At 23.9% G+C, this 19,534-nt stretch overlaps 1 protein-coding gene across 1 annotated transcript in view; it reads left to right on the plus strand.

Moving 5' to 3' along the window:
- Window positions 1-19,534, plus strand: part of LOC136979884 (endoplasmic reticulum-Golgi intermediate compartment protein 1-like) — a 39,746-nt gene that overhangs the window by 998 nt on the left and 19,214 nt on the right. Inside the window, exons 2-3 of the mRNA XM_067275909.1 lie at window positions 1,349-1,483; window positions 16,707-16,795. Of these exons, the coding sequence (XP_067132010.1) occupies window positions 1,349-1,483; window positions 16,707-16,795 (224 nt within the window). The remainder of the gene's footprint in view (window positions 1-1,348; window positions 1,484-16,706; window positions 16,796-19,534) is intronic.

A 19,534-nucleotide genomic window follows, 5' to 3' on the forward strand; every position in this document is an offset into this window, starting at 1 on the left:
TAGTTATATCATTTTGTTTATATATTATATTACTTTATGCACATGAAATTATTCAATGGAAAAACTTAAATAGTAATGTATTGATATTAATTAACTAATGTTACTCAATTAATGTTACTTTAACTGAAGGAAAGCAATTACTAGTAGCCTTAATGAGTCAAAGTAAAAGAAAAAAATTATTATTTTTAGACTTATGTAGGCTCTTTTAATTATGAAATTTATATTGAATATTGAATTTTTATAAGTTTTAAATTAAGATGAAAAATAAATACAAAAATTAATTTTCCAATTACAGTTTTACATTTTAAAACTTTTTGGCAGTTTTTGTTTTATAAAATAGTTCACTGGTCTTTATTAAGAGTAAATTATTGATTTTATTATTTGTTTATACAGCAGTTTCCTTATGACAAGATATACATAAGGATACATTTTAAATTTAACAATTATAATGACTTAAATAAGTTTCTAAAATGGCAGTAAATATTTAATAGAAAAATAATTTTATTTTAAATTAATATTTAAAAAATTGTTATAATATAAATATAATTTTTAAAATCTTATTACATTTTTACTTCGGCTTTAAAAAAATATTAAACCTTTTTCGATACTGTATTACGAAGTGTAGTGTGTAATTATTATATTCTAAAATTTTGAGATCTTATTTTAAAAAATATAAATTTAATTATGTGTTAATTTTATTTTAATGAATTAATAAATATTTCTTAGAAAAATATTTTTAATGAATGAGTTTGGAAAATCGTGACAGTTCATGAGAGAGGTATAATATATAATTAAGACATAATTTAATTTCTTTGTAAATGACTAAGACAGACAGACAATATAATTCTCTGTAGGTGATTAATTGCAAAATACTTTTTTAAGTGTTCTTACTTTATTATTTAAATCTAAAATTTTTCTATAGAAAAGAAATCATGATAATTGTTTTTTTAAATAAATTTTCATATTTATCAGTAAAGTTTCTTTCATACAAATCTTTTTATTTACATTATTTGTGATAAAAATAGCAGAACAACACTGTTTACAAATTATATTAAGGAGCAATACTACATTTTTGTACTCCTTTATATCTATTTTATTTTTACATTTATCTGAAATTATTACATCTTAATTATTATTTTACAATGAACAATTCTTGACATAAATATTCAAAACAAATATTCTAAAATGTGCCTATATATTTATATAAATTTTTATCTGTAAAAATAATAACTTTTTTCTAATTGTAGCCTATATAATGAATGTTTAGTTTTAAATGTACATTTTATTGTAACAAATATGTATTGATCAAAATTATTATTATTGATATTAATTATAAATTATGTTTCAGATTGGATATTTACAGGAAGATTCCTAAAGATCTTACTCAACCTACAATTACTGGAGCCATTATTTCAATTTGTTGTTGTTTCTTCATTGCATATTTATTTCTTTCAGAATTATTTTCTTTTGTTAGTACTGAAGTGTAAGTAAAGTGCTCCTTTTAAAATACATATAACATGTTTAGAAATTTTTAAATCATATTATTAGTTGGATCAACCTTTTTATCTTGTATTTAATAAATTAATTTGTTTACTTATTGATTTACTAATTAAATAAATGAATTTGACATATTAAATATAAAATAAAAAATAGAAAATAGTCTAGTTAATTACAATGTTTAGAATAAAACTTTACACAAATTCAGCAATTGAAAAAAACTGAAAATAAAATAACCTGAATTAAGAAATTAAATATAGTTATTGGAAATATTGATTATTAGTGGACAAACATTGCAAACAGCACATTTCAATTAATATTAATGCAATTACATAATGGATTTAATTCTGCCTATTAATATCATGTTAGAGTACTTTTTAATTGTTGGTGTACTTTGAACAGTTTTAATGATAACATTAAAACATATATACAGTATTACTTGTAATATCATTTAGATAAAATTTGTTCAATTCATTTATTTTTATGAAATGTATATTTCTAAAACTTATATAATGTATAAATTTATGATGAAAGATGTGACTAAAGTTACTTCATTATGAAATTATTAACTACTCATCAGAAAAATGTATTAATTTTAAAGTTTAGTAATTGGTAATATAGATTTTAACACAATAATTCTTGATTTCTGAATCTGTATTGCATTGTGTAAATTTTTAATGATTTGTATTTTATTGTTAAAAGTATCTGTAATGATATAAAGCATGTTGTATTTTAATATTATTTTTCACACTAGAAATTTTGTGAATTTAGTATTTTATTAGAATAATAGGATATTAGCTATGTTTTATTAGAGATAACAAAGTTTTATTATTGTTTTAATTACTGTTTAATACAGTTATTATTTATTGTAATTTTACATTAAACTAATGTACAACATTAGTTTAATGTACATTGGAATATTAATGCTATATGTGACAAATTGTGTACATTTGGACACTGTATTCTACTAACATTCTTAGGTAGCAATTCTTTTGAATAAGAATATTATTTTAGAAATTGAAAGCTATAAATTAAAAGTTATACTTTTATAGACATTTTGATAATATTAAATAAATGCAAATTTAATAGAAAAAATATAAAACATTGACATTAACCTGTTTTAAATGTAAAAAAATACATAAAAATCATTATTTTCAGTAAATATGACTAAATCAAATATTTATTTTATTAATGTGTGGTTTTTTTTTATAGGAAAATGCTATAAATATCAATAATAGACAAATATTGTTTTATTATAATAATAAAAATAATACAATATAAGTTTTTATTATAATATGATGACAATAAATTTATAAATTTTGTTTATTTTATTCAAATACATTTTCAACATAATTTGAATTTAATTTTAGAATTTGATAATTTATATAATTTTCATTAACTTATAAAATTTATTAAAAGCCATCACTAATTTTTTGTTTTTTAACTTTAAAAGTAATTTAAGAAACTATTGAAACTAAAGAACATGACTAGTTTTGATAATTATCATTATGAAAATGTCAGAATTAAATGAAGTATCGTAAAAATATTTTTTTAGCTATTATCAATAAAAATATTAACTTTTTTTAAGCCAGATAAATGTTTTTAAATATTTAAGATAAAATAATAATCGTTTTGAATATATTCTGAATACATTATTCAGAAATTCTATTTAAAACTTTTCTTAAACCTATATATTTAGGTTTCATCTAATAAAACAATCTAGGTGTTTGAAAGCATTAGGAATAAATTATATAAATTTAGAATCTAATATTTTTAAGTAAAACTTTTTCATAATTTAGTATTTGTAGTAATGAAAGTTTTAAATGTTTTAAAATTGAAGTATTAACTAAGACTTTTGAAAAAATTTTAAAAATTTATATGATGATGATAGACTCAATAGAGATGTTAATTGTTAATATATGTAGTTTTGTATTATTTTTATATAAGAAATCATATTAAAAAGTTATTTTTTAATAATATATTCAGTTTGTTATGGTTCAAGTGATTCTATTTGAAATAGAACATAAATCCAAAAAAAAAAAAAAATGCTTGAGAGATTTTTGGAGCTAAAAATGTATTTAGATGAAATATGTTTGGAGATTTTTATCATCTTAGCTTCAGATTCTCAACTAGTTGCAGAGAAGACTATAGTTGAGAATCTGAAGCCTAAGATGATCAACTTGACATATCACTGGAGGATGGCTCACTTTGGTTACAGAGCATGCTACAATTGTTTCTTCTGAATAAATTATTGGCTTTTAATATCTCTTCAGTTTTTTTTTTTTAAATTTATTTAATGTAATAAATTTAATTGAAAAAAATTTGTTTAAAATGAAAATGATATATTATATTCACTACTATTGATTGATGTCAGGAATAGTTTTGACAACACACAAGATGATATTTCATAAAAAACAATATATTTTTATGGATTGCATAAATCCTTATATTTCTTGCATGTTATAACATATATACATTAAGAAAATAACTGTGGATTGTTTAAAATTACTTGATATTCCACAATCTAAATATAACCAGCTTGAGAGCAGTTTATTCTAGATTGTTAATTATTATTATTATATATAGTGTTAAAATATATTTGTCAAGTCCAAAAAATATATTAACATCTAACTGGAATGTTGCATTCAGCAAAAATAAACAGCCACTCAAGCAATAAATATTTATATTTAACTAATGTTTTCAAGCTATTTTATAGCTCTTCAAGTTTGAAAAATAACATAATATACAGATGTTCTAATCATTTACATAAAGTAGATTTAATTTGTAATATTAACTAAGTTATTCTATTTGGAAAATTATTTAACTGTATATAATGGATTCAAATCACTTAATTGTTAAATTGCACAGGGCAACAAATTTTTAACTTTCATTAATTGTTCTGTTTAATATTAACTTACAGATTTTTTTTCTTTTACTTGAAGAAGGTCAGTTAAATACTGCCAAAAATGTTTTAATAATTCGCTTTTGTTTCGATTTATGGTTTCTGTGTGTTTTAACTTTCATAATTTTTGCTGTGAATTATTTCTTTAGGAAAGGAAGATTAATCCATACCAATGCTTATTTTGTCAATGCTATACAGGTATTCTTCACTTTACGACCTATCTGCTTAACGACCACTCGCACCTACAACCAATCGAATTTTGACTTGCAATTTGGGGAATCCCCTTTCTCAGCTTGAGTGTTGGTCAGTGGCAAATGGTGACATGCGCACTAAGCGTACTATAATAGTCTTTTTATGAATAAATTTGAAATTTATTGCATAATTTGTATAATTTTACAACAATCCTATATTCCGGCGCATGCTCCTTGCTTACCAGCCAATTCGCTTAATGATGTAGTCATCGGAACAGAACTTGGTCGTAAAGTGAGGAGTACCTGTATTAAATGTTTTGGGAACATTCTTCCCAAAACATGTATATGGCTTTTTCATTCCTTTTAAAGCTTATTTATATAAGTGCATATTAAAAATACATTAATGTTATTGAGAATCTCTCAAGAATGTGATGTGATGAGTGAATTTGGAAATTAGTTTAACAATCAGCATTAAAAAAAAATATACAATATACCTTTTAAAATATAAGAAAAAAGTCATGTTGACCAGTACTATTTACTTGAAATATTTTGTATGTGTAGATAAATTAACCAAATATTTTCTCTTGTAATTCTAATCTTACATGTTTTTTTGAAAGTATTATTTATCATTTGAAAATTGTATATTTAGCATATGATGACACAAATGGATTAAATATATAAATTTTGTGATTATTAAATTTTTAATTTGTCTCAATTGGAAAATCAATTTTCTCATTTATTTAGTGTAAAAATAACTAAATGTAATAAAATTAGGACCAAAAAATATAGTGTGTTACTTCATGTGATATTTATGCAGATACTTATTGTCTGTCTCAGAAATTTTTCAAAGCAATTACCATTTGATTTTGCTATTAAACGTCTTTTTGGGTTGCAATTTGAAAAAATTGTAGAACTATAAATTTCCACTGTCATCCGTCTGTCTTTCCTTAATCTTGAGAATGAAGTTAGATAGATGAAAGACGAAATCAGATATGGAAACCTTAGGGCAGGAAGCCCTGATTAACTATTATGAACTTTCAATGAAAACCAGAAGTCACGTTATTTCAATTCAAAACTTTTCTCCTGAAAGCAGTTAATTAATAGACTCCATTGCTAATGGAAAAGTATGATGTACAGGGACAAGACATTACAGTACTAATTTGAGGTGGAGAGCATATATTTTAAATGAAATAAATTAAAAATACAATTAAAAATTAGAGACAAGCATTGTGGCAATGTCACAATAAATAATTGCTTGTTTTTATAGCATTTTATAGCATTGATTATAATGCAAAATGAAGTGTTGATGCCAATTTACCATTCTGTTTTAGTTGAAAATATGTGACAAACTGTATTATCAATAATAATTATGTAGCATTACTAGCAAACGAAGCTAATAAAGTAAAAATACTTTTTTGCATAAGGGAAGCCACTGTGCTAGCAATTTAATATTAAGCACACACTAAATAGTAAATACAGTAGAGCATCGGTTATCCGACCCCCGATCAACCGTCACATTGGTTAACCAACCACATTCTAGTTGGCAAATTCAAATGTCCGCTAGTGATGTGGTGCTACAATATTTTGCTGTCTTGGCTACTTTCATATTATTTTTGTTAAATTTTTGCATGTTTTAGTTTGCAACACTGGCTTGACCATGGAAGGGAGGCCAGCATTTAAACGAGGCTTAATTTTATTTAATGACGCTATCCAATTGCTGTTTTTAAAATGTGTGCGAGATTTAGTGGCAAAAAAAACGAGTGTCAGCTGTGAAGCAAAAGAAAATTTTGGACTTTTTTTCTAATGTATAGGCCTATTTTATGTAAAATATGTAACCCGAATATATATATATATTTGTTTTATGTTTTTCAATACACAATACAGTACTGTATTTATTTTGTGTAAAATAAAGAAAATTTTTAACGATACAATAGCGATGATTATTATTTTAAAAAGTTGTAAGGCTTAAAATCGATGAAAATTTAACGCGAAGTAGGTTAATAGCGATATACTAATATACTAATTACATGGGATATACTAATATACTATTCTAATAACCAAAAAGTATGAAAAAACACATTATCTGTTTTTTCAGTTATCCGACCAACCCCAGTTCCCAATTGAGTCGGATAATCGATGCTCTACTGTATATGTATCAAGCATATGATTTTGGATCTGAAAATCTGTGTGTAATTTGAAAGTGCAATTTTTCATATCTCAGTTTTTAATGATGAATACTTTCTAATTTTCAAAGGATTGTGCTTACTGAAATTATAGTACAGTGTGATCCTGTGATTTGTGAGTATTTGATATACAAGAAATCAATACAGCAAGCTGCTTTATTTTATCATTTTTCTCATTTATGAAATTAAATATTCAGTACAACAAGCAGTTATTTATTATGACATTGTCACAATGCCGGGCTACAATTTTTTAATCATAGTCTTCATTTATTTAATTTAAAATATATGTTCTCCACCTCAAATTAATGGTGGCTTGACCATGTACATCATGCTTTTCCTGATAACAACAGTTATGCTGATTGCCTGTCTATAACTTTATTCAGGAAAAAATTTTTAAAATGAATTCACCTGACTTCTTGTCTATACCAGAAGTTTGTACATAGTTAATTGGGGCCTCCTGTCCCTAAGCTTTACATGACTGGTCTTGACTTTCATCTATTCATCGTTCTCAAGATTAAGGAAGGCTAGACAGGCAGACAACAGTGGGAATTTATAGCTCTGCAATATCAAAGTTGCAGCCCAATGAGCATTAATCAATGTTTTCAAGAACAAAATATTCTAGTTATGATTGTGACAAAATTAAAATTCCTGTCTGCTCTGATTAGATATCTTGTATATTTCAATTTCCATTTTTCTTTCTTTATTCACACCAAATTCATTGTTAGGGCCATTTTATATAGTTCAGTTGCACAGTTCAGTAACTTGTATTTCTACATTATAAATCTTAATATCATTAATTTAAAACATTTTTTTATTTGTAGTTAGTGATTACAATTCATTAATTAACTGTTTTATTTTATTTTCAATACTAATTTTTTTCTTATATATTGTTTTAACTAACTATTATCTTTTTACTATTAAATAAAGAAAAACCTGATAACTTGAATATTATTTACCTTGTTTTTATTGGTTATTTTTATATTGGTAAATAAACAACACTTTCATTTATTTTTGTTTTATTTAGAATCATTGGTTGATTGATAAATAGATATTTTGAAGAACTTTAACATTATTTGGGAAACATGGTTAGAGTGCATAAGTTATGCCAGAACAAGATACAAATTTTGACTGTAAGTAACAATGGATAAGATTCTTTCTACATGCAAGATTTTGATTTATGAAAGATTTCGATTTATGAAAGATTTCAGCAATGATATATGCCCATAAATTAAGATTATACTTTATTTCTTTAAACAAAATGAGAAATTTAAATTTTTATGGTGATTGATTAGTATTAAGAGCATATTTTATTTTAGAAGAGTATTTTTATGAAGTATTTTTGATCTAATATGATTTGGTTATTTTTTAGAATTGCATTCATTCCAATTATTTAATAAGTCTTGGTTTTATTTAAATACTTCCAATAAATTTGTGCACAAAGCTAAGGAAAGAAAAATAATTGGAAATTCTAAAGAAATAAAATCTGTTTATTATACAGTATTATAAAATTTTTAAAAATTTTTGTTAATTTATATTTTATTTGATGATAATGAAAAAACATATAAAAATTTTTTATTTATATATTACAAATATGATTAAAAATAAATTTAATTTAAAATATATGCTTTTCATATCAGATCAGTAGTTGCTCCTGTACATCATACTTTTCTTTTAACAATAGAGTTGTGCATCTATCTAACTCCTTTCACAGGAAAATTTTGAATTGAAATAATGTGACTTCCAGTTTGTACCAGAAGCTCATATATACTTAATTGGATCTTTTACTTCAAGCTTTCATATCTGGTCTCATTTTTCATCGATATAACTCCATTCTCAAGATTAAGGAAAGATGGACAGACAACTGTGACAATTTACAGGTCTACAGTTTTTTTCAAATTGCAGCCCAATTATTTTTATGCAGAGCTAGTCAGTACATGCTGGTATGCCGTATTGGCAAATAGCATGAAAAGTATCGGAAGCCTGTATGTAGTACTGGCAGTTGCTAAGTAAAGTCAATAATATATGTTCAATCACTATATGTGTATCACTGGTAATTTTTTTTTAGAAAACGAACACTCTTTTTATGTATGTGAAAGGATACAAATGGGTGTAGAAGATTTCAATAAGGAAATGACAAGGAATGAAATGTGTACACACAAATTTGGATTTACATTGAGTAAATCAATGATTAAAGTGTGCATGTACAGAGTAAATAATCATAGGGACACTATGCAGGTATATATAAATAAAAAAACATTTTAATTTTTACAATAGTAAATACTATATAGTAAATATGTAGGCTACTGTTACATACCAAGGTAATATTTGTAATAAGTCACTTTAAGAAATTACAAATACAATGATTATGGAATGATAAATTTTGTGTTGTTGCAAAATAATCTTATAACATTTTATTTCTTAATATTATTTAGAATTCTAATTTAATGTAAGGAAAATTCTAAATAAGTTATAATCTATCATTTTGTATTGTCATGTATTTAATTTATATTTAGGAAGATTATAACTATTTCTTTTCACTTTATATAAAAAGGTTCAAGTAACATACTCTTGTAATTCTTATATTTAATCATTTTTATACAGTAGCCTAATTTTAATTTTATTTTTATTATAAACTATATCTTGTGGGAAAAGTAGATAATAAAAGTTGTTTTAATTACATTTTTATTATACATTATATAGAAAAGTTTCCTAGAAAATATGAACCTTTGCATGATAAAAGTCAGTTATGAACGAATATAAACTCAAAATAAAGAAAAACTCAAATTTTTTGATGTTGAACAAAGATTACTTTTTAATAACTGAAAAATTTTTGATGTATTAAAATATCATCTTCAGGAACAATATATTTTGAAATATTGAAAACATTTCGGTTATTAAAAGGTAATATTTATTTAACATCAAAATTCTGAGATTTTCCATTTTGAGTTAATGTTTATGATGTATCCTATTTAATGTATGAATATGTTTCGTTTCCAGTTTAAGTTATTTATAGTATAATGATCAAACTTATCTATTGAATTATTATTACATTATAATAATCAAATCAAAAACTTCTCCTTTAATTAATTTAAATGTAACATATATATACAATTTTAAATGTTATGATAAGTGTATGTTGTACAGCAGAAGAAAATAAGTGCTAAAAAATAAAATGTTTTAATAAATTGTAAAATCAGCATGATTAATTCATATAAAAGTAAATAAAATTAAAAAAATACCAGATAATTTTAACAGATAAACACAAGAATATTATATTTATATTTAGTAGTATATATATATATATATATATATGTATTTTTTTTTCTTCATTTAGTTCTTTTTAATTTCTAATACAGTAGACCCCCCTATAACACGGTAGATACGTTTCGTGTTATATGAATCCATGTTGTACAAGTCACTTAAATACATGAGCCAATTACAGCCTGGCAAGTGTGCAGTTTAGGGGCTACGGCTGTTTGTAAGGTTTTCTTCCATAAAATTAATCGATTCTAGACTAATTTGACTCAACATTTCCAAATCACTTGTAATTTTTTTGGGAATAATCCATATAAACTATGCTATAAACAAAAAATTGTAGGATTACTTACTGAGTGCACACCATTCGATGACACCATTGCTTAAGCTTATTTTCGTCGCAGAGCAGCTCATCGAACGGTGGACGCATGTTTCCTGATAAGTTATTTTTCTGCGAAAAATTTGCTGAATTTTGGAGACATCATTAATAAAAATATAATTTTTATGGCCATTGAATAATAAATGTTTTTTAGTAGGTCCAGTGCTCGTTTAAACTCAGCGGTTTGTACAATATCCACTATTAGTCCAGATTTGACCAATCTTGTCGCGACACGAGTTGGCAATGACGTTTCACCCCATTATACGAACACGATCACAATTTTTTCGCCGTGTTATACAAATTCATGTTATATGAACCCATGTTATAGGGGGGTCTACTGTACATGTTTAAAATAATTTGTATGTATTATTGTGTTTTTTTTCTAAGAAATTTGTTTTGATATATGCAATTTTCTAAAATAGCAAATAATCTATTTCTTTATTTTATAGCTACCAAACATGATTTAAAAGCAAATTATTGTTAGAAGTAATTTCTAATATTATCCAAGTTATTTATTAAGATAAACTATATAAATTAGTATGTTAATCTTCAAATAAGTTTTTGCAGTTTTTATTATAATTAATTAATACATTTATTCATTTTTTAAAATTATTTGATTATTATTTATTTATGATTATTTAAACAGGTGGTATATGGCATAGTTTATTTTAAAGAGAAAGTTGGGATATTTAAATAGTGGGAACTGAGATATTTTCTATAATTATAATGACTGTATTGAGTTATTTAACAAAAATAATTTCTATAGTAAATTTATGTATTATTTATCTATCATTTTGAATTTTCTGTTATTTTATAGTAATAATAATAAAGAAAAAGATAGTAAGATGTAACAACAAAATACATGTTTTGTTTACTTTTAAATTACTAAACTGTTTGAGTTCATACATTTTAACTTCTAGTATGAATTGTATTATTGTAAAATAATCCACAAATATATATAATTTTGTTTAATAAGCTCTTTTTTTGAGAACGAAATTCATGACAATAAAATTTATTAGTTTGTTTTTATTTAAAAAAGTTTAATAAATATGTTATAAATAAAATATCTGTAGCTGATGATTTTATACTTTGATCATAATTTTTAATTGTTAAAAAAATAAATGAATATTAATTTTTATAATCCCATAAATTTTATCCATTTTGAAAGTATAAATGATGAAAGAAACAATAATATTATAAATACAGATAAAAATATGTTTTTGATCCATAACAGATTAATTATAAAGTTTTCATCATCAAAAAATTGAAAATATAAATTCAACTTCTACAAGATATTATTTTTTATACAGTATATGCTAATATGTATATTATATAATATAAAATATACATCAAAATTATATAAAATATTTTCATATTTTATATAATTTTTATAATTTAAATATATTTTATTATGTAAAATATAAAATTTTAATCAATATTTAGTCCAAGGTCTAAATTTCAATTGGAATAAAGTGTGTTCAAGTTGTTATATGTACAATTTGTATGGTATCCCGTAGACAAACAACAGATGTTCCATGAAGTTAAAAGAGATTACATTTTATAGAAGTGAATGAGTTAAAACAAAAAGTAATTAATGATAATTAAATAGACCAAAATTTTCTGGATTATCTAAAGTATTGATTCTTACTTGATAAGTCAACCAAATAATTGATCTTTTTTTTTTATAGTTTCTTAATTGGCTGACCTCTTTTGGAATCAAGGTTATTGACTTGACTGAAAAATATATTTTTGAAAATTAGAAAAATATATTTTTATATTTAAAATAATTTTCATCATGATTCATCAACACACTACTCTCTATTACAAGTAATTTATAGTTATATTTACTTCAAATTATAACATTTTAGATTTTTTACTTATTATCTCTGTGATTATACTTTATATAAAAACATACAATGATAGTTTTTTGATTTATATTTAATCAATTATAACCTGTGATATTTTATTAAAATTGCCTTTTCATTGAAACATTTAAAATAGATTATGAAATTTTAATTTATTCACAATGCTGCATAGCAAAGGTTAAAGGTATAACTGTTATCCTATCTTTTATGCTTTTTATACTATCAAATTAAAATGTTAATGATATGATGCAATTACTTCCTTTATCATTGCCATTCATTTTGACTTTCTAAAAAACATTGATTAATTAAAAGGTTTAAAAGAATTTCATGCAGTGGATTATTGATTTGTTGAATTACACAATAGATGTATTCATAAGAATGAATCCAATCTCTTGCTCAATATTACATTATTATTATTAGAAAAAAATGTAGATAGCTTTGAAAATAATCATTGTATTTTTAAATAAATTATACAAAAACGTTTTAATTTAATTTAAAAAAAATTTTTTTTAAAATGTAGCAATATCTGTAAACTCAATAATTCATGCAAGTACTACTAAAGGTTAAATAATATGGGCATAATTTTACAAAATAATATCTTATATCTGTTTACAGAAATTATTTGCATTATTATTTCTTTAAATGTTTAAATGAAAAGTCTTTATGTATTTTTCATAGTATAGATAGCATAAGTGAATGTAAATAGATCTTTTGTAGGCTAAAACTTGTTTTGTACATTGTAAATATTTGAATATTTTATTTACTTTTATTAATAGATACATAGTTTAGTAAATACAATCTGTCTCAGAAATGTTTATATTTATTTTTTATTAGTTAAGGTAACAATTTCCATAAAAAGCTAATGATATTGGAAAAGAAATTGCTGTTTTAACTGTAAATATAAGCAAAACATGACTCAAAAACTTAATCATGGGTTTTTCCTTTTCTCTGTTTTTCTTATCTTTTTTTTTTTTAGTGATAAGTTAATATGCATGCATATTTACTAAATATTATATTAGCAATCAGTTAAATATTACAGTAATTACATTTTGTATTTTTCAAACTTCATTTTTAAGAACTAATTTAAGTTTTATATTTTAATTTACTCGTTAAGATAGAAGATATACATTTACTCATTAAATCTTGAAGTATGAAAAAAAATTGATTTGTTTAGTATTATAATATTAAACAAGTATGTAATAGTTTTAAAAGTATCATTTTTTCCATTTTAAATTTAAATATATAGTATTATGTTTGCTTATATTAACTATTCAAACCCCAAAAATATATTATTATTTGAAATGAATGAATGAATGAAAGAAAATTCATAATTGGCACAATCACAAAAATTCTTTGGCGATATTATTGGAAAGTTAAGTTTTAAAAGGGAAATGTCGGTTCATCGACTTTAATGAAGTTAAAATAAAGCGGAAGAGTGCGAATATTTAGAGAAGATTGTTACAATCGAGCAACAGAGCGCCAAATGGAATGCATTCTACCTACACATTTAAAAATGATTAGTGTTTTCTATCAGTTTAAAAAATAAATAAAATAATTTCAGTTGCTTGCTTGATTATAAAAAAAAATAATAATAAAAGTAATCCAATCAACGGAAATATTAAAAACTGTTATTTATTTCGAAAGATAAAGGAAAGCTATTTTTATGATAACCTTATGAATAATAATCTGTACGTAGTGAAATATTTTACATAAATATTTCGTTAATTTCGTAATTCTGGTCATTATTTTAACTGTGTGGTCTGTTTTTTTAGCATAACAGCGAGCGTGTAAGGAAAAACCGCATTAACAGGAGTCCGGTCATTTTTCTTTTGTCTTTTAAATACGATTTAATAATCAATAGGACATCTTTTTTCTATAAAATTATATCTATAATAGTTAAACTAAAATGTAATTATATAGAATTATGTATTTGTATGTATATATATATATATATATATATGGTTTTTTTTCTAATCGTAGTGCAAATAAAGGTTTATCACATATATACAATATATAAGTAGGCAATGGCGAGATTTTATTGTCCATCTTTCAAGATTATCCGTCGTCATGACAACGTGCCGTTTTGTGGAGGTGGACACTGAATGGTAGCAGACTTAATGGGCCACTAGGCTCTTGCTTTTTTTTAATCCTTTCATCTTTTAAACCTACGCTGAATGATTTAATATCTTAAGTATTAAGCTGGAAGTAATTGCATCTTTTGATAACTAGCGGAGTAACATTTTTTTCCCGTATCCATTAATAACATTTTTATAAAGTTATATAAGCAAGAAGAAAGTAAACTTTATACTAACATTTTTTTTCCTATTAAAGTTTAAAAGAAATTCGATTAGTTTTTGTTTTGATTCGCCAAAGTTTAAAAATTAGTTTTAAACTTTAAATCCTTTTCATTTTTTTCTTTTTTTTTAATCGTATATCGATTTATATTATATAATTAGATATTTTAATATATATATATATATATATATTTTAATTTTTAATGACAATTTTGAATATGGAAATTAATTTATATTATATCGAAGATATTACTCGAATCGATAATCGAACGTGACAGTTGTATATACGAATAGCTTTAATTTCATTTATTTAACTAATTTATGCAGGCAGATAATTATATACCGATAGGTTTAAATCAAAGAAAAATATTCGTAGAAAATTTTCCTCTCGGTCATTTACAAACAGTTAGCGATAACTTCTGGAAATTAAAGTAAAATTGCCCGTTTTTAGCGTCAATTTTCTCTATTGACTTAATGTTTGAGGGATAAATGTTTCCCCAGAATTTACTCTGTTTAAATGTTTCTCTTACGTGAATCATGTTAGAAAGTAATCTTCTAATCTCTCTAATGGTTGGTAGGAAGGATGTGATGATTACGTTAAATTTTATTATTAGAAATATTCACCCGTTTCAGTACGATATATTCCGAAATTACTGAAAATTACATTGTGCAAGCGTAATTTCCTCAATACCTAATGACATTTACACACGAATTCTCTGTATTGATTGAAAATTTATTGAATTTTGTATATCGTATTTTCAGAAACTCTGCATTCCTTATTTTACTTTCACTTCCGGAAACGGTTTACAAAATTCCTATTCATTTCGTTATAACAAAAACTTTCGTATTAATTTCCTTAGAAAATCATCGAATAATACAGATTTTAGTAATAAAATTTCGTTTCTCTGGAAATTTAGGAAAGAAACTTGTACTGTCGGGGATTCTAACGGTTTAGAGACATATTTTAAAGCCCGCTTTCCAGCGAATTTATTATAAATACGTGAGATATTCGTTGAATACGTTATTAACAGAATTTAATTGACATAATTTTAACAGTTTTTCGGGTCGGAAGTGGTTCGTAACTTAATGCAGGAAGTGCAGAATGGGCCTTTCCCTAGAGAATGCGTTTTAAAGGAGATGCACATCATTTGTCGGACGACCGTTATATACTGGGTTATAGAATATTAGTCACTAAATATATCCCTTCCTGTCATCGGAGAAAAAACAGGTGATGATGATGGTCGGGATGCCCCTCGGCTGTTGACTAGCAGCATTTCCGGTTAGAGCTGGCGACAAGTAACTAACGATAGTATTATAGATGGACGGAAGTCCGTGCGACCGTTAGTTGCGCGCTTCCGTTTCCTCTTCGCTCGTTTCTGTTTCGGAATATTGCGAAAAATTAAGTTAATTAGAAAACAAAAGTAGCGTAACGGCCCCACCTATTGGTTAATGCCAAAAGAATGTCGACGTTTATATTTTGTTTCTTAAATTTATTTGATAAATTTTTAATCTAAAATTAACATAAATTGTTGTTTTTCGAATATTTTATCATCATTACGCGAAACGGATGGGGGGAAAAGATATTTTTGTATCGAAAAAAGGATCAATCCACTGTATTTTCTTATGAGTTATAAATGTCATTAACATGCGATATTCTAAAACGTTCATCCAAATGAAAATTTAATTAGTAAATTATGGTTTAAAAATTATAACGCATCAAGTATGAAATATGATGAAAGCTTGTATTGTTGTTGTTTGAAATATCTCTGGCGTAAATATATTCAGTTTAAGAAAATTTAAATGTTAAAAGTGTAAAATAATGCGTGGGTCGGTAAGTGGTTGGCTGGATTATTGCATCTAATTATAAATCTGAAAAGATTGTCATTATTAAAAAGTAATAATAAAATTGACATTGAAATATTCAGATATTAATTATTCTATAATTTTAATTTTAGTGAATTAATGTTTAATTTTTATTTTGTTAATTTTATTAACTGAAAACAGTTAATCTGTAGAAAACTAATTGAGGATAAGTTTCATCCCTTTGCTACAATTCTATTTTAATTTTTATGAATAAAATTTCACTGATTATTATTTATGTTCATTACAACAGTTTCTAAATGTTTATTCATTGTTACAGGAGCAGTGAGTTATTTGTTGATAATCCTGGAGATAAAGATAGAATAGCAGTTCGTTTGAATATAAGTTTGCCTAGACTTAGTTGTGATGGTAAGTTCTTTTTTATTTTCAGTTTACATAAGTTATTTAATTTTGGTGATTGAATAGTGGTAAGCAAACCCTAAATATCATCAGTTTATTTTGTATTTTGTAAATTATAAATTATCATCAAGGAAGGAATCATAAAAGCTATTTTTTGATTCAAATGTTAATTAAATAAATAGATCTTCCTATCAGTTCTCACTTTGTAATGAATCTTAGCAAACAATAGCAGTAATTAGTTACAGAAATGATAAGCTGTAACTTAACTGTAAATGATAAATTATTTTATCTTTTAAAAAATTTATTTCAATAATGATAAAAACTACATTGCGATCCAGAAAATATTTAATATCTATATTTATGAGTACCAATACAATTCTGATTAAATTGTTCAATAAACTTTGTTGTGATAATAATTTATAAAGTACAATAAAAAAAAAATACTAAAACAGTTGCATGTAAATTTATTTTTATAAGCAAACATATTTTTATTTTAGTAATTTTAGTATTATTTTTAAAATAGATTTTAACAGGAAATAAAATGTATTAATTTTATTTCCTGTTAAAATCTGTTTAAAAAATTCTTTTGTTAATTTATAATAAATTTTTCCTGTTTTGTCAATATTTGCTAATAAATCTTTCCTGTTAAAAATGGTAATTTTAATAGTTTCGAGTTAAAAATGAAATAATGAATTCCAATTTACTTTAAAAAATAAGTCATCTGTTAGATTAATCTATATTTTCCTCTTGGCTGTTATTCCTTGAAGATAAGTGAAAAACATGAAAATTTTTGTGATTTTTTTTTATATATATATATATATATAAATAGCTCTATTAAAATATTTTATGAACTATTAAAGAATAGTTTTAATTTATATTGATTAATAAATAGTAGTTTATATCAATATTATCTACGTTGTTTTGAATATTAATAAAAATATTGGTATTGGTACACACATTGAATATGATATTTGGGAGTACCATTTAACTGAATGCACTCAGCAAATGCATGTTAATGTTATATTATTTGCACACATTCATCACAGATATGTTCTTGTATTTTGTATGGAAACAAATTATTTTGTAGATTGAATATTGTAGATGATTGGCTTTCAATTTTTTAAAATTATCCAAGTATTAAATATACAGTACTTATTTTATACTTTAGATTGGATCCAGATGTTTTAATCATTATTAACAATATTGAGATAGAGCAAAAGTAAAAACAAAATGTTCAATTTTAATTAAATTTATTTTTCTAGAATATTCTAAAAGCACAATTACATTTCACAAAGTTGCAGTTTATTTTATTATTGTTGAATATAATAATGGCTACTGAGAAGATTCACCACATATGGAAATTGTTTGCATCATATAATTAACATTCAAAGATTTCTGCAAATTAGAAATAATGGTTCCATTAATTTTTTACAAATTAAATTTTGTCTATTCTGTTAAATTAATTTATTTTGTTTTATAGTTTAAGTAAAGTCTTTTTAGTTTCTTTATTGATGAAATTGAAATATTTTAATTTTTGAAAATTGATGGAAATATTTGTAATCTTTCCCTAATCAAATAAAACAATCTAATTTAATATGTGAATTTTCAAATGTTACAATAGTCACAGAAAAATTAAACATGAAACACCAAATTTTGAAGTCTTTTTCAAAATTAAATTTAAAAAAAAATAATCATATATAAAATAGTTTTGAAATTATAAGCTATTCAAATAATTTAACTGGATGATATCACTATTGAATTACCTAATGAAGGATTTGACAGAATGTAACATATACAAAGTTATGAGTATTAACAACATTATTTCAGAGCATTATTTTTGATTTGTTAGATTGAATTCAATATCTGTCAAAAGAAAGAAATTAAGATAGCTAAACACAAAGCAATGTAAATTCTTAAAAAATCATTAATAAAAAATACTTGGACCAATAGTAAGTTGTTTCCTTCAGTTTAGTATAGGAACATTAAATAATTTTCTGATATTTAAATATTAAATCATCATTTAAATTTTTTACAAATTTCTGTATGCTTTCATTTATTATGATCATTCAATAAAATAAAATAAAATAAAACAAACTGCTTCTTGATAACCAAACTAGCAACTATTTATTAAGAAATTTTTTGGCTAGCTTCACATGATGTTGAATGTAATACTTACAACAGGAATGTTAGTCCTGGATGTTTTCTTAAGGTTTAAACTATGATACCTCTAATTTTACCACATGTTAATAATATATCAACTTAATGACTAGTATATTTTACATGGTTTTAGTTATATAAAAAAATCTGTTAATTACAATTTTTTTATATAATATATATATTGAAATATTACTTAAAGATGTCATGTTATATATGTAGAGTCAGCAGATTAAACTGCCAGTTGTTAAATATGGCTGTTATTGGAACTGTGGGGATGGGGAGAGCACACATGTTGTTTAACTTAAAGCCATTCAGTAACAATTGAAATTAGTGTGTAAAATAAAAAAATATATATATATATTTTGTTTTATTATTTCTTTGGTTGTAAGAGGGAGGGCCAAGGAAAAAAAGCATTTAAAGATTGTTCTGTTTTGAAAAGTCAATGAGTCGTTCTATTCGAATTTATTAATGTATATAAACTGTGAAATTGTTGAAGTAAAACTGTTTTTGTCGTCATATTTTTGTGGAGTTACTGTTTTCAATGCCATATGTTACACAATGCAGCATTGGTCAGCACTGCATTTTGTTTTT

The sequence above is a fragment of the Centruroides vittatus genome, unplaced genomic scaffold (genome assembly GCF_030686945.1).
Source record: "Centruroides vittatus isolate TY-2023 unplaced genomic scaffold, ASM3068694v2 contig_651, whole genome shotgun sequence".
Lineage (NCBI taxonomy): Eukaryota > Metazoa > Arthropoda > Arachnida > Scorpiones > Buthidae > Centruroides > Centruroides vittatus.